The sequence below is a fragment of the Excalfactoria chinensis genome, chromosome 11 (assembly GCF_039878825.1).
Source record: "Excalfactoria chinensis isolate bCotChi1 chromosome 11, bCotChi1.hap2, whole genome shotgun sequence".
Classification (NCBI taxonomy): Eukaryota; Metazoa; Chordata; class Aves; order Galliformes; family Phasianidae; genus Excalfactoria; species Excalfactoria chinensis.
In genome coordinates this window covers 1,058,034-1,071,142 of record NC_092835.1, presented here as the reverse complement: position 1 = coordinate 1,071,142, position 13,109 = coordinate 1,058,034, and the positions used below count along the sequence as shown (strand labels likewise).

At 66.2% G+C, this 13,109-nt stretch overlaps 3 protein-coding genes across 4 annotated transcripts; 2 read left to right on the top strand and 1 right to left on the bottom strand.

The window, feature by feature from the left end:
- Positions 1 to 1,002: 1,002 nt before the first annotated feature.
- On the top strand, positions 1,003 to 5,500 carry TUBB3 (tubulin beta 3 class III). Its single transcript, XM_072346838.1, has 6 exons — positions 1,003 to 1,943; positions 2,151 to 2,469; positions 2,635 to 3,090; positions 3,489 to 3,597; positions 4,081 to 4,191; positions 4,335 to 5,500. Exons 1-6 carry the CDS (start codon positions 1,003 to 1,005, stop codon positions 5,408 to 5,410), a joined length of 3,012 nt encoding a protein of 1,003 aa, XP_072202939.1. The 3' UTR covers positions 5,411 to 5,500.
- A 714-nt stretch (positions 5,501 to 6,214) lies between these two features.
- Positions 6,215 to 9,861, top strand: DEF8 (differentially expressed in FDCP 8 homolog). The gene is made up of 10 exons (XM_072346377.1): positions 6,215 to 6,551; positions 6,655 to 6,804; positions 7,330 to 7,471; positions 7,543 to 7,707; positions 7,807 to 7,934; positions 8,133 to 8,246; positions 8,529 to 8,609; positions 8,684 to 8,824; positions 8,956 to 9,065; positions 9,160 to 9,861. Exons 1-10 carry the CDS (start codon positions 6,228 to 6,230, stop codon positions 9,260 to 9,262), a joined length of 1,458 nt encoding a protein of 485 aa, XP_072202478.1. The 5' UTR covers positions 6,215 to 6,227; the 3' UTR covers positions 9,263 to 9,861.
- Positions 9,862 to 10,180: 319 nt separating this feature from the next.
- DBNDD1 (dysbindin domain containing 1) lies at positions 10,181 to 13,057 on the bottom strand. Of its 2 annotated transcripts, none has more exons than XM_072346382.1 (5): positions 12,905 to 13,057; positions 12,162 to 12,251; positions 11,135 to 11,281; positions 10,807 to 10,976; positions 10,181 to 10,737 (listed from the first exon to the last, which is right to left on the bottom strand). In XM_072346382.1, the coding sequence occupies exons 4-5, from the start codon at positions 10,877 to 10,879 to the stop codon at positions 10,577 to 10,579; spliced, it is 234 nt and encodes a 77-aa protein (XP_072202483.1). In that variant the 5' UTR covers positions 10,880 to 10,976; positions 11,135 to 11,281; positions 12,162 to 12,251; positions 12,905 to 13,057; the 3' UTR covers positions 10,181 to 10,576. The 2 variants fall into 2 exon arrangements, with proteins under 2 accessions (XP_072202483.1, XP_072202482.1); XM_072346381.1 differs by having other exon boundaries at positions 10,807 to 10,947; positions 12,905 to 13,043.
- Between the last annotated feature and the right edge of the window lie 52 nt (positions 13,058 to 13,109).

Below are 13,109 nucleotides of genomic sequence, written 5' to 3'. Positions count from 1 at the left end.
TATCCACGCGGGGCCAGGGGCAACTCTGAGCCCTGGGGAGGCCCCGACCCCCACAAGAATGGGGTGGAAGCATCCGGTGGGAACAGCCATGGAATGGAACCCTGAATGGCTCTTTGGTGGCTGAGCAGCTCCAGGCATCAACCGTGAGCTGAAGGCACATGATGGTCAGATGGGTCCCGCATCCCCGGCCTGCCTGAGCTCCCAGGGGCACCGCGCTGTGCAAGAGACCGTGAGCGGCCACAGCACGGAACTGCGCTCAATCGCTTCTTTGACGATCCCCGGGGCTGCCTCACAGCACCACAGCACGGCACCCTCCCAGGGACACTCGGGGGGATGTGGCCATGGTTGTATATGGGCTCTGCCCCTCACGCTGCCCTTGTCGTGGGGTCCCCAGGGCATAGTGGCTCCGCAGGGCATGCAAAACCCTATGGCACATGGGATCCCCAGTGTGGGCAGTCCCCCAGCACACCAGGTTCCCACAAGGTGCAGGGAAACCCCACTGTGGTGCACAGCCCCCAGATGGCATGCCCAGCCTTAGGGCATGTGGGACCCCGAGGCACACAGAGACCCCGCAGTGCACGGTGCCCCGGCACGGCTCAGCCCCCGGCTACCCAGGCACAGGCCGTCATGTGTGTGCCCACCCTTCTCGGGAGGAGGAGCCGAGGGAGCCAGCTTTAAATTAGGACAGAGAAAGGGCCCTTTCTTCCCCATCACCGCCACTGAGCTCTCACTGAGCTCCAGATACGCCGGGCAGTGCTGGCGGGGAGGGCGGCTGAGACAGCGGGGTCCCCGCGCTGCTGCCCTGTGGGCTCCTGGGTGGGGGACCCCTTCCCCATCCCTGTGCCCGGGACGCAGAGGTGCCCACATCCCCTCTGCCTCGTGGCTGGGCTCTGTGGGAGCACTGGCGGGGCTGATAGGGCGCACGGGGGCTTTGTAGGTGCTGTGGTTGTGCTCGGGGCCACGGCCCCCAGCCAGGGGGTCCCTGGGGCTGAGGCCGGGGCCATGTCGACGCTGGCCCCCCTGCGCCTGCTGCGCGAGCCCTGGAATGCCAGTGAGGGCAACCAGAGCAACACCACAGCCGGGGCCGGCGGCGCCTGGTGCCAGGGGCTGGACATCCCCAACGAGCTCTTCCTGACGCTGGGGCTGGTGAGCCTGGTGGAGAACCTGCTGGTGGTTGCCGCCATCCTCAAGAACAGGAACCTGCACTCGCCCATGTACTACTTCATCTGCTGCCTGGCCGTCTCCGACATGCTGGTGAGCGTCAGCAACCTGGCCGAGACGCTCTTCATGCTGCTGATGGAGCACGGCGTGCTGGTGATCCGCGCCAGCATCGTCCGCCACATGGACAACGTCATCGACATGCTCATCTGCAGCTCCGTCGTGTCCTCCCTCTCCTTCCTGGGGGTCATCGCCGTGGACCGCTACATCACCATCTTCTACGCGCTGCGCTACCACAGCATCATGACGCTGCAGCGCGCCGTGGTCACCATGGCCAGCGTCTGGCTGGCCAGCACCGTCTCCAGCACCGTCTTCATCACCTACTACCGCAACAACGCCATCCTGCTCTGCCTCATCGGCTTCTTCCTCTTCATGCTGGTCCTCATGTTGGTGCTCTACATCCACATGTTCGCGCTGGCGCGCCATCACGTGCGCAGCATCTCCAGCCAGCAGAAGCAGCCCACCATCTACCGCACCAGCAGCCTGAAGGGAGCCGTCACGCTCACCATCCTGCTGGGAGTCTTCTTCATCTGCTGGGGGCCCTTCTTCTTCCACCTCATCCTCATCGTCACCTGCCCCACCAACCCCTTCTGCACCTGCTTCTTCAGCTATTTCAACCTCTTCCTCATCCTCATCATCTGCAACTCAGTGGTCGATCCCCTGATCTACGCCTTCCGGAGCCAGGAGCTCCGGCGGACGCTGCGGGAGGTGGTGCTGTGCTCCTGGTAGGCAGTGGCACAGACAGGAGGATGGATGGATAATGGATGGATGGATGATGGATGGATGATGGATGGAAGGATGGATGGATGATGGATGGATGGACGGACAGGTGGATGGACAGACGGACGCACCGCGGGGTGTCTCCTGGGTGCCCCAATGCAGCCGGGGTTGGGCTGCCTGGCCTCGCACTCCCAAATAAAGCCTCTTTGCAGTGATGTGTGCCTGGCACCGCGCGTGGCCGTGGGTGCTGGATGTGGGGCAGCCCCGAGCACCGGGACCGGGGCGCTTTGCACCAGCCCGTGCCCCACGTTCACCCGCGGACGGATGGCTGCCCGACAGCAGCGATGCAAGCACCGGTTCCGGCACCACCGCCGCGGGGGGATCCGGCCGCTCCCCGAAGGGCTGCAGAGGGGGGTGGGGGCTGCGGAGAGCGACCACCGAGGGACAAAGGCGGCTCCGAACGGCATCGCCTTTGTTCTACGGCGGCACGCAGTGCGGCCAGCGGGGCTCCGGGACACCGCGCCCTCCCCGGTACAGCCCCCGGTGGGCGTTGGTCCCTTTATCCCCGGGACACGAAGTGGACCGTGATCCAACCACATGCGATGCTCGGGGGGGTCCGGGGGTCACCCCATCCCCGATGCGGGGTACCCCACGCGTGTCCGAGTGGGCGGGTCTCCTCCCCCACAATGGCTGCAGACACCCTTCCCCCACCGCGTGTCCCCCTCCCCTCTCTGTGTGTCCCCCCCGCCGTGTCCGTGTCCCCGGGGATGCTCCGGCAACGCGGTGCCGCCGGGTCGGTCCGGGCCGCTCCCGAGGCCTCACAGTGCGGCGGGGCCGAACCCGGCAGGAGAGAATCGGGCCGGGCCGGGCCGGGCGGGGCGGGGCGGCGGCGGCGCCGGTGCCGCAGGGGCAGTTGCAGCGCTGCGGCGGCGTTCGCTGATTGGCGGCGGAGCTACGGTGATGTCAGCGCCCGGCCCGGTGCGGCGCGGGGCGGCTATAAAGGCGGCGGCGGCGGCGGAACCGCCCCCCGCGCTCCCGGTGCCGCTCCTCTCCCGGTGCCGCTCCGTTCCCGACCCGCTTCGGTCCGGCCGCACCATGAGGGAGATCGTCCACATCCAAGCGGGGCAATGCGGCAACCAGATCGGCGCCAAGGTAACGGCGGGGGCAGACAAAGGTCCCCCCCCCCCCGCTCCCCGCACCGCCTCCGTCCCCGCCGCACCGGGAGGACAAAGGGCCCCGCCCCGCTCCTTTGTCCGCCGCCGCCCGCGGGTTCCGGCCCCGCCGCCGCCGTTCAGCACCGCGGACAGCGCCCACCCTGCGGAGGGAGCCGCGGCTGCGGGATCGGGCTGCGCCCCCCCGGGATGCGGGACCCCCTTTGTCCCCCCCTCCGCCCGGTGCGGGGTTCGCGCCCACCCTGGGGTGGGGAATCGGGGTGCGGCATCCCTCCCTCCTTCTCTTCCCCCGGCGATGGGTCGCAGCTGTAGCGGCGCGGGGGGTGCGGGGAGGACACGCGGGGACGCTGACCCCGTGCCCCCCCCACCCCAAACCAGTTCTGGGAGGTGATCAGCGATGAACACGGCATAGACCCCAGCGGCAACTACGTGGGCGACTCGGACCTGCAGCTGGAGCGCATCAGCGTCTATTACAATGAGGCCTCTTGTAAGCGGTGCACCCCCCCCCAACTCCGCATGCACCCCCCCCTTCTCCCCCACCTCATGTCCCCACGCTCCCTCCTGCCCTCAGTCCCGTGGGAACCTGTGGTTTTGTGGGTGGGGGGGGGAGGGAATGTCTCCAGCCCCATGGGAATCCTATACTGTGGGGACAAAAGGGAGGGGAACACGGGTGTGCTGAGCTCTGTGGTACGTGAGTGGAGCCCCCGAGGCTCTGTAAGGGTATAGGTTTCTTTGAGGGGAATGGAGGGACGTGAAATGGATGGACCAGCCCCATGGGACACAGCGGGGGTGGGGGGAGGGTGGGAAGGGGGAGGTAGGAATTGCCCAAAGGGAACTCCTTTGTTTAGAGGAGGAGAGGAGACGTTGGAAGGACGCGGCCTCGGGGGTCCCCCTGTTTTGGGGCACAGATGTGCAGCGGGGGGTTGGGTGGTGGCTGTTCCCTCTGGCACGCGGGGCACTCTCTCTGCAGCTCACAAGTACGTGCCTCGCGCCATCCTGGTGGATCTGGAGCCAGGCACGATGGACAGCGTGCGCTCGGGAGCCTTCGGGCACCTCTTCCGCCCCGACAACTTCATTTTCGGTAGGTAGTCACACCCCACGCCAGGAGGGTTCACCCCGGGGCTGCCTGCAGGCGCATCCTGGTGGTGCCCGGCCCCAACCCAATCCCAGATCCTCACACCGTGCCCTCCGCCCAATGCGCCCTTCGTGTGTCCTCATCCCCAGGTCAGAGCGGGGCCGGCAACAACTGGGCCAAGGGGCACTACACGGAGGGGGCCGAGCTGGTGGACTCGGTGCTGGACGTGGTGCGGAAGGAGTGTGAGAACTGCGACTGCCTGCAGGGCTTCCAGCTGACCCACTCGCTGGGCGGGGGCACGGGCTCGGGCATGGGCACGCTGCTGATCAGCAAGGTGCGTGAGGAGTACCCCGACCGCATCATGAACACTTTCAGCGTGGTGCCGTCCCCCAAGGTGTCGGACACGGTGGTGGAGCCCTACAACGCCACGCTCTCCATCCACCAACTGGTGGAGAACACAGATGAGACCTACTGCATTGACAACGAGGCCCTGTACGACATCTGCTTCCGCACGCTCAAGCTGGCCACCCCCACCTACGGAGACCTCAACCACCTCGTCTCGGCCACCATGAGCGGCGTCACCACCTCACTGCGCTTCCCCGGGCAGCTCAATGCTGACCTGCGCAAGCTGGCTGTCAATATGGTGCCCTTCCCACGTCTCCACTTCTTCATGCCCGGTTTCGCCCCTCTGACGGCGCGTGGCAGCCAGCAGTACCGGGCCCTGACCGTCCCCGAGCTCACCCAGCAGATGTTCGATGCCAAGAACATGATGGCCGCCTGCGACCCGCGCCACGGCCGCTACCTCACTGTGGCCACCGTCTTCCGTGGCCGTATGTCCATGAAGGAGGTGGACGAGCAGATGTTGGCCATCCAGAGCAAGAACAGCTCCTACTTCGTGGAGTGGATCCCCAACAACGTCAAAGTGGCGGTGTGTGACATCCCGCCCCGTGGCCTCAAGATGTCCTCCACCTTCATCGGCAACAGCACGGCCATCCAGGAGCTGTTCAAGCGCATCTCGGAGCAGTTCACCGCCATGTTCCGCCGCAAGGCCTTCCTGCATTGGTACACGGGGGAGGGGATGGACGAGATGGAGTTCACCGAGGCGGAGAGCAACATGAACGACCTGGTGTCGGAGTACCAGCAGTACCAGGACGCCACGGCCGAGGAGGAGGGAGAGATGTACGAGGATGATGAGGAGGAGTCGGAGGCGCAGGGCGCCAAGTGATGGCCCCACACTCGCTGCTTCGGGGGAGGCCCCGGCCTCACCCCTCAGTGTCTGCTCCCCTCAGCCCCATGTTAGCTTGACCCCTCTCCCCCCCTCCCCCGCCCCCCCCTCCCCATGGGCTCCCCCTTCCTCTTTTTTTGTTTTTTACTGTTTGTGTCTCATATTTTTTTTGAATACTCAATAAATTTATGGCTGTCCGGTTACTCCTGGCTCTGGTTTCTGGCCTTTGGGAGGGGAGGGGGAAGGGGGGGGGGTCATACAGTGGGGAGAGTGGAGGGGGCAGTGGGAGGGAGGGGCATAATATTCCCTTTTCAACCCGTAATGGAAGGGAAATTGAGGACCACGTGAGCCCACCATGGCCATACCCAACTTCTGCTCATATAATGCTGCAAAGCCCCCCGTGCTGTGCCCCCCCCACAGGGGCTCTGTCCCGTCTCCTGCCCCAAGCACTTCGCACGGGCTCGGCGGTTCCCCCGGAGCACGCAGGGCCGTGTTTAGCTCTAAGAGAGTCAGGGACACCCCCAACGCACACACGGACCCCGAGCAACACGGGACCCCACTCTTTCTATGGGAGATTCCCCGCTCCTTCTTTGGTGCTAATGCGGCTCCCCTACCCTTGTGGGTGCTGGTTTGGCTGCCATCCCTCCGGGCGGGGGCTGCATGCGGCGGTGCCGCTCAGACAATGGGCTGCGAGGCGGGGGGGGATCGGGATCGATGGGACCCGAGGCCCCGCAGCCCCACCCAGCGCTGCGCGCTCCGCCGGCCGCCAGGGGGCGCTGTCGGGAGGGGCGGGGCGAGCGGTGGGCTCGGTTCGGCGATGTCCCCGCCCCCCGGCGGCCCGGTGCCGGTGCCGGTGCCGGTGCGGGCGGTGCCGCGGGTTGCCGGTTCCGCGTCCCGCAAGGCGATGGCGTACGACGAGAGGCTGGCGCGGTTCCGGCAGGCGCACCTCAACCCCTTCAACAAGGGCCCGGAGCCTCCCGGTGGCGGCGGCGGCGGCGAGGCGGGCGAGGACGAGCCGCTGCCTCCCGGTGCTCCCCCGCTGGATGCGGCCCGGCGGCACGAACCGGACCAGGGGGGCGGGGAGGGCTCGGAGCGTCCCATGGACCTGGGCCTGGCGGAGGACCACTTCTCGCGGCCCGTGGTGAGTGGGGGCGGCAGGGCCGGGGGCAGCGGCGGCGCCGGTGGCTGCGGTTCACCTTCCTCCCCTTCTCCTCCCGGTCTCCTCCCGTTCGTCCCCGCCGCAGGGTCTGATCCTGGCTCCCGACGTGCAGCAGCTGCGCCGCGCCATCGAGGAGTGCCGCCGCGCCATCCTGGCGCTGCCCGAACACTCGGAGCGGCAGAAGGACGCGGTCGTGCGGCTCATCCACCTCCGCCTCAAACTGCAGGAGCTGCAGGTGGGGCTGGGGGTGAACGCGGAGGGTGACGGGGGGGGTCTGAAGGTCCTGCGGGGGTCCTGGGTGGGAAGAGGGTCTTTGGGAAGGGATTTGAAGGAAGGGGAGCCCTAAGGATGCTGGGGGGTGTTCTGAAGGGGGATGAGAGTCATGGGGAAGGTTCCTGAGGGTCCAGGGAGGGGTTCTGAAGGTCGTGGGGGGACCCTGTGTGTCCTGAGGAGGATCTGAGGGAGGGCCTGGGGAGGCTGAGGGTCCAAGAGTGGATCTGAGGGTCCTGGGAGAACTCTGAAGGTCATGGAGGGGGCTGGAGGGGGGTTCTGAGGGCAGGGGGCTGAGGGTCTGGGAGCACAGGGACGAGCTGCTTGGGAAGGGATCTGAGGGTCCTGAGGTTATTCTTATGTTTCAGGGGAGGACTCTTGAGGGAATGGGGCTCTGAATATCTTGGGAGGGAGCTGAGGGTCCTGGGAGGACTCTGAGGGTCCTGAGGGCACCAGAGGGCTGCGTTGACCCCCTTCCTCCCACCCACAGGACCCTGATGAAGAGGAGCCCAACATCCGCGTGGTGCTGGAGCACCGCTTCTACAAGGAAAAGAGCAAGAGCGTCAAGCAGATGTGTGACAAGTGCAGCACCATCATCTGGGGCCTCATCCAGACCTGGTACACCTGCACAGGTGGGTCGGGGGCACTGACACCCACCCTGCAGCCCCCCCTTAGCCCTGAGCTGACAACCACCTGCCCACAGGGTGCTACTATCGGTGCCACAGCAAGTGCCTGCCCCTGGTCACCAAGCCCTGCGTCAGGTCCAAGGTGAGCCACCAGGCCGAGTACCAGCTCAGCATCTGCCCTGAGAGCGGGCTGGACAGCCAGGACTACCGCTGTGCCGAGTGCCGGGCCCCCATCGCCCTCAGTAAGGCACCGAGGGCTGTGGCTGGGGGGGGATCTGGGGGATGCTTTTGGGGTGGTGGTGGCAGTGCGGGTGCCGGTACCACTGTGTGCCTTACTGCAGGGGGGGTGCCCAGCGAGGCCCGACAGTGCGACTACACCGGCCTCTACTACTGCAGCAGCTGCCACTGGAACGACCTGGCTGTCGTCCCCGCACGCGCCATCCACAACTGGGACTTCGAGCCCCGCAAGGTGCCCGTGGGGCTGGTGGGGGGCGCAGGGGTCCCTGGGATCACTTGGGAGGCTGTGTCCCTGGCTGGAAGGCGCTTGCAGGGCTGTGCCTCTGGCCATGGGGTCTCTCAGAGCAGCTCCACGGGGCTGGAGGGCTCAGCCTGTGCCCTGCGAGGCCCCGCTGGCCCCGCACGCAGTGTGACAGCGGTGTGTGTGCAGGTGTCCCGCTGCAGCATGCGGTACCTGGCGCTGATGGTGTCGCGGCCCGTGCTGAAGCTGCGGGAGATCAACCCTCTGCTCTTCAACTACGTGGAGGAGCTGGTGGAGATCCGGGTGAGCGTGGTGTGGCCATGGGGGGGGGCCAAGGCTGGTGGGAGTGTGACACGGGGCGGGGGCAACATTAAGGGTAAGCTGGGAGGGTGCCTGAACTGCAGGGCTGAGGCTGACCCAGCCTTGTCCTGGCACTGTCCTCCCCCGATGCCCATCCTTATCCTGTCCCATTCCCACACTACCCCTGTCTCATCGCCGTCCCCGTCTCCATCCTGCCCCGCCACCACCTTCTCCCCATCTCTCTCCCCGCTCCCATCACACCGCTGGTCCCCGGTGTCCCCGCAGAAGCTGCGCCAGGACATCCTGCTCATGAAGCCATACTTCATCACCTGCAAGGAGGCAATGGAGGCTCGGCTGCTGCTGCAGGTCAGGCTCAGTGGCGGGCATGGGGGAGGCCCTGGGTCCGTGGGCACAGCAGTGACACCTGCCTGCCCATACAGCTGCAGGACCGACAGCACTTCGTAGAGAACGACGAGATGTACTCGCTGCAGGACCTCATTGACATCGAGGCTGGGCGCCTGAGCTGCTCCCTGACGGAGATCCACACCCTCTTTGCCAAGCACATCAAGCTGGACTGCGAGGTGAGTGGGGCGGTGCTGCAGGGCAGGCTGAGATCTGCAGGACCGGAGCCGTAAGGAGGGCACTGGTGAAGCCCTGGGGGTCCTTGTCAGCACCCAGGTACCAGGGGCTCCTCTGCTTTTTCTCACCCCAGCGTTGCCAGGCAAAAGGCTTTGTGTGTGAGCTTTGCAAGGAGGGCGACGTGCTTTTCCCCTTTGACAGCCACACCTCAGTGTGCACTGACTGCTCCGCCGTCTTCCACAGGTAGGGCAGGCGCCTTGTCTGGAGCCACCTGCATCCCTTTGGGTGCTGCAGGGAGAGGAACGGGTGGTTCCAGGGCCTGCGTGCTTCCCCGCAGGGACTGCTACTACGACAACTCCACCACGTGCCCCAAGTGCGCCCGGCTGAGCCTGCGCAAGCAGTCCCTCTTCCAGGACTCAGTGGCCGAGGCAGAGCCCTGAGCGAGGGCCCAGCTCCACGGCCACCGGGGCCCTACAATGGACAGATGGCTGCGGAGGCTGCCCTGCAAACTTCAGTTCTGCTACTCACGTGGGGCCAGGACTTGTGCTGGGCGGGGGTCCCGCACTTTGCCACCCGCAGCCACACTGCGTGGGTGAACACACCGGCAGAGCTGGAGGAACGGGCTCTGCCAGGATGGGTGAGGGTGCCTGGATGGGGCTGAGGTTTCCACGTGCTCCCAAAGGGCTGGGCATGGCGTCTGAGGGAGAACCGGGGAGCGCTAACCTGGTGGGGCTGCCGGCAGCCACCACGTGCAGCCACGTGCCCTGGGTGAACACTACCTGGTCGGATGCTGCTGGTCTGGGGGGAAGCATCTCTTCTTCCTCCCCTGCATTATGGGAGGCATTAGAACACTGAAGGCCGGGGCTGAGGGACGCTGGGGAGGGGTTTAAGGGCAGTGCTGGTGTGTGACACTACAGCAGGGGTGGGGGCACACCACTGCCTCCTCTGCTATTACAATTGCGCACTGCTGCTCGCGGGAGCCCCCACTGCACATGCTGTCCCCCAACACCACTCCTGCAACACTTGCCCGGTCTGTCGCAGCTGCGTTGCCTCTTTGCACAGCGCCGCAGTCACAATTCGGCCTTGGGGGCTGCTCTTGGCAGAGCGGGGGGCAGGGCTGAGGGAGCTGTGGTGGGCATCGTGGAAGCAATGGGATGGGCCCTCGCAGATGAGGTCTGGCTCTGCCCGTGTGCCAGCTCCCCCGCGTCCCTCCTCCTAGCTTCCCTTATGCTCAGTTCTGCTCCTGCAGAGGCTCCCCACGGCCCACCTCCCTGCAACCTGCTGCTCCTGGCAGCCCCCACCCCATCCAGGTGTTGCATCCCCCCTTCCCTGCAGCAATGGACACAGGGCAGAGCAGTGGCCACGGGTTGGTTGGTTTTAACAGTACACACAAGTGCTACATGGCGGTGGGCGGTACAGTACAGACACTGCACGGCTCCTGGTCCTGCCACAGTGGGACCACGGTGGGAAGGAGGTGGGGGCCGGGTAGCGCAGCCCCCATTGTGCTACAGGGCCGAAGGGGCCAGTTCCCCCTCCCCACCAAGCCACCAGCTTTGGCATTGCTTGGTACCCGTGGTCTGAAGCTGCCACCCCACAGCGCCCGGTCACGCCACTTGTCCCATAGTGAGTCCTTTGTCCTGCACGGCTTTTTCTTGGGGCAGGGAGTGGGGAACGTGGTCAGAAAGTGCTGGGGACAAGGCAAAGCACCCATCCCTGCGTGTCCCCGTGTCTGTCCCCACCAGCCGGGGCAGCTCCTACTCCTGCTGCGGCTGCTCCACTGCCAGGAAGGCGTCCAGAGTGCCCGGCTGCAGCTCTGAGTCGCTGAGGTGCTTCTTCTCCCGGCCATGCTCGCGTGCACGAGTCCAGGAGGGTGAGCGCAGGTACCCTGCCCGCGGCATTGCCTGCGGGTGCAGCCCTATGGGGACAGGCAGCTCAGCCCCCTGGCCACAGCGGCAGAGTGGGGTGCAGGCAGACGTTCACTCACCACTAGGCGACTCGCTGGCCACGTTCTCCTCGTCTGAATCAGCGAAGACCTCGGCCAGCTCCTGGTCTGACATGTCGGTCAGCTCTGTGAGGTCCAGCAGGTCAAAGTGCACCTCCAGGGAGGACACGCTGCTCAGCGGCTCTGTGGGCAGCAGGACTGCAGGTGGGCAGCTGCCAGACAGAGCCCCTGGTGGGATCTGAGGGGGCTGGGCATGGACCCAGGGAGGGACAAAGGATTGGGAGGGGTGGGTGACAATGACTGGCTCGGGGTGGGCAGGGACTATGGGGGCAACAGGGGAAGGCAGGAGGTGTGCAGGGGGTGCACTCACGTCTCCGCTCGGTGACCTGCAGCAGGCTGGCAGTGGGGATGGGGATGCCACCCTGTTCCTCCGTGGGGGCACCAGTGGTCTCCTCCGCCGTCCCAGGGATGGGCGTCCCTGCTGTTCGTTCTGGAGCCAGTGCCTCTTTGCCCAGCTCTGCAGAACCAGCACCTGCTATGTAGGTGTAGGGCTGGGGCAGCAAAGGCAGCTCCCTCCTGTGGCCTTGATGCCACCACTCTGGGCGCCCAGGGCTATCTGGTGGAGGGAACAGCAGCTCCCCAACCCTGTGCCCCCTGCAGGACAGGCGATGCTGCCTGGAGCAGCTGCCATGGGCCCCATCAGTCCCATTCCCCGCAGCCGGCAGCCCCCCGCCCCTCACAGCCCTTTTGTGTCGGTGAGACAAAAGCACAGCCTGTTCAGAGGCCGGAGCCCAGACAAGGGGCGTTTTGTCTCCTGAGAAGAGCTGGCGGGGCCGGGCAGAGGCAGTGCCTGGAAAAGCCCCTCTTCAGGGACAGCCAGGGCTGAGCTGGCACCGAGCAGGGCCAAGAGACCCTGTGTGTGAGTGTGGAGCAGCAAAGGGCACTATGGCCCCTGGTCTGCTTGGTGTCACAGCTGGACTGGGCCCTGCCCTAGTTAGCTGCTGGGCGAGATGGTATGGGGACACACTCACTGGGGCATTGCCTCCTTCCCCCAGGCAGCTGGTACTGTGGTGGGCAGGGGACAGAAATCCCACTGCCCAAAGGAGCCAGCAGAGGGAAAGGGAAATTACAGTGGCATTTGACAAGGAAGCAGCACAATGCCCAGGCAGCTGTCCCAGCACCATGTCCCAGCCCTGCAAGGTAGGACAGGACACCCATCACTACCACCACCCCTCCTCCGTCTGGGAAACCAGATCCCCACCCTGCTCCGTGGCCAGGAAGAGCCACGCACATTCTCTTCTTCAACCTCAATCCCAGGGTGGGCAACCACCATCCAAAGCGTGTCCTTCCCCCGCCATCATCCCATCCCCACTCCCCCCAGCGGAGCCCCCACCCACCGGGGCGCTGGTCCCTGCCGCAGCAATCCCCTCTGGCCCCCGTCTGCATGTCGTCTCCGTGCTGCTTTGCTCAGGCTCACCGGCTGTCTCCTGGCAAGGAGCAAGGCCAGCATCAGGGCTCAGTGCTCTGCTGACTCACGTCAACAGCAGAGTGAGACAGCAGTGGGCTCCAGTCACCCCAATGGGGGTCACCCCACCAGGATCCCCAACCCATCTCAAGGACCCGGTGAGGTGGGAGGGCACGACCGAGACCGTCACCGAGGCAGCAGCACAGCCGCACACGGGGCACACTCAGGAGGGATGGGCGTGTGCAGGAGACACACGATGCCACCCGAACACCACCACGACTGTAGGAACCCCTGGGTGTAGCATTACGGCCACCGCCAGTGTCCGCAGGTGTCACACCGCTGCCTGCAGGCAGGTGGCAGCCCCAGCTCTGACTCCCTGGGGCACATCTCAGCCCTCCTACCCCGGCTGAACCGCTCAGCGGGGTGGGGGCTTCAGACAGGGCAGGGGGTGAGATGTGCCGCACTCCATGTCCTCACCTCACAGCCACCTTCATGCTCCCGTTGTGCACGTATGCACCCCCCTTTGGACACACCCCCCGCACACACACACACCCTCCCCTTGCACACCTACCCTCCCCCCCCCCCCGAAATTCCCCCGTGTCCTGCTCGGCCCGACCCGATGCCGCGGTGACGGGCTCCCCTCGCCCCACTCCGGTCCATCCCATCCCCGCTCACCTGCGGTACCGCCCGCTCCCGGAGCCTCCATGGGCCGGGCCGGGCCGGTGCCGGTGCCGGTGTCGGTGCCGGTACTGGGCGGGGCGGGGTGGGCCCGGTGCCAGCCCGCAGCCCGCTCGCTCCTGCCCGCCGCGGCGGGGGTGGGGCCGGGGGCGGGCCGGGGGCGGAGGCCGGAGCCGGGGGGGGTTGAGGGGGGGCTCAGCGG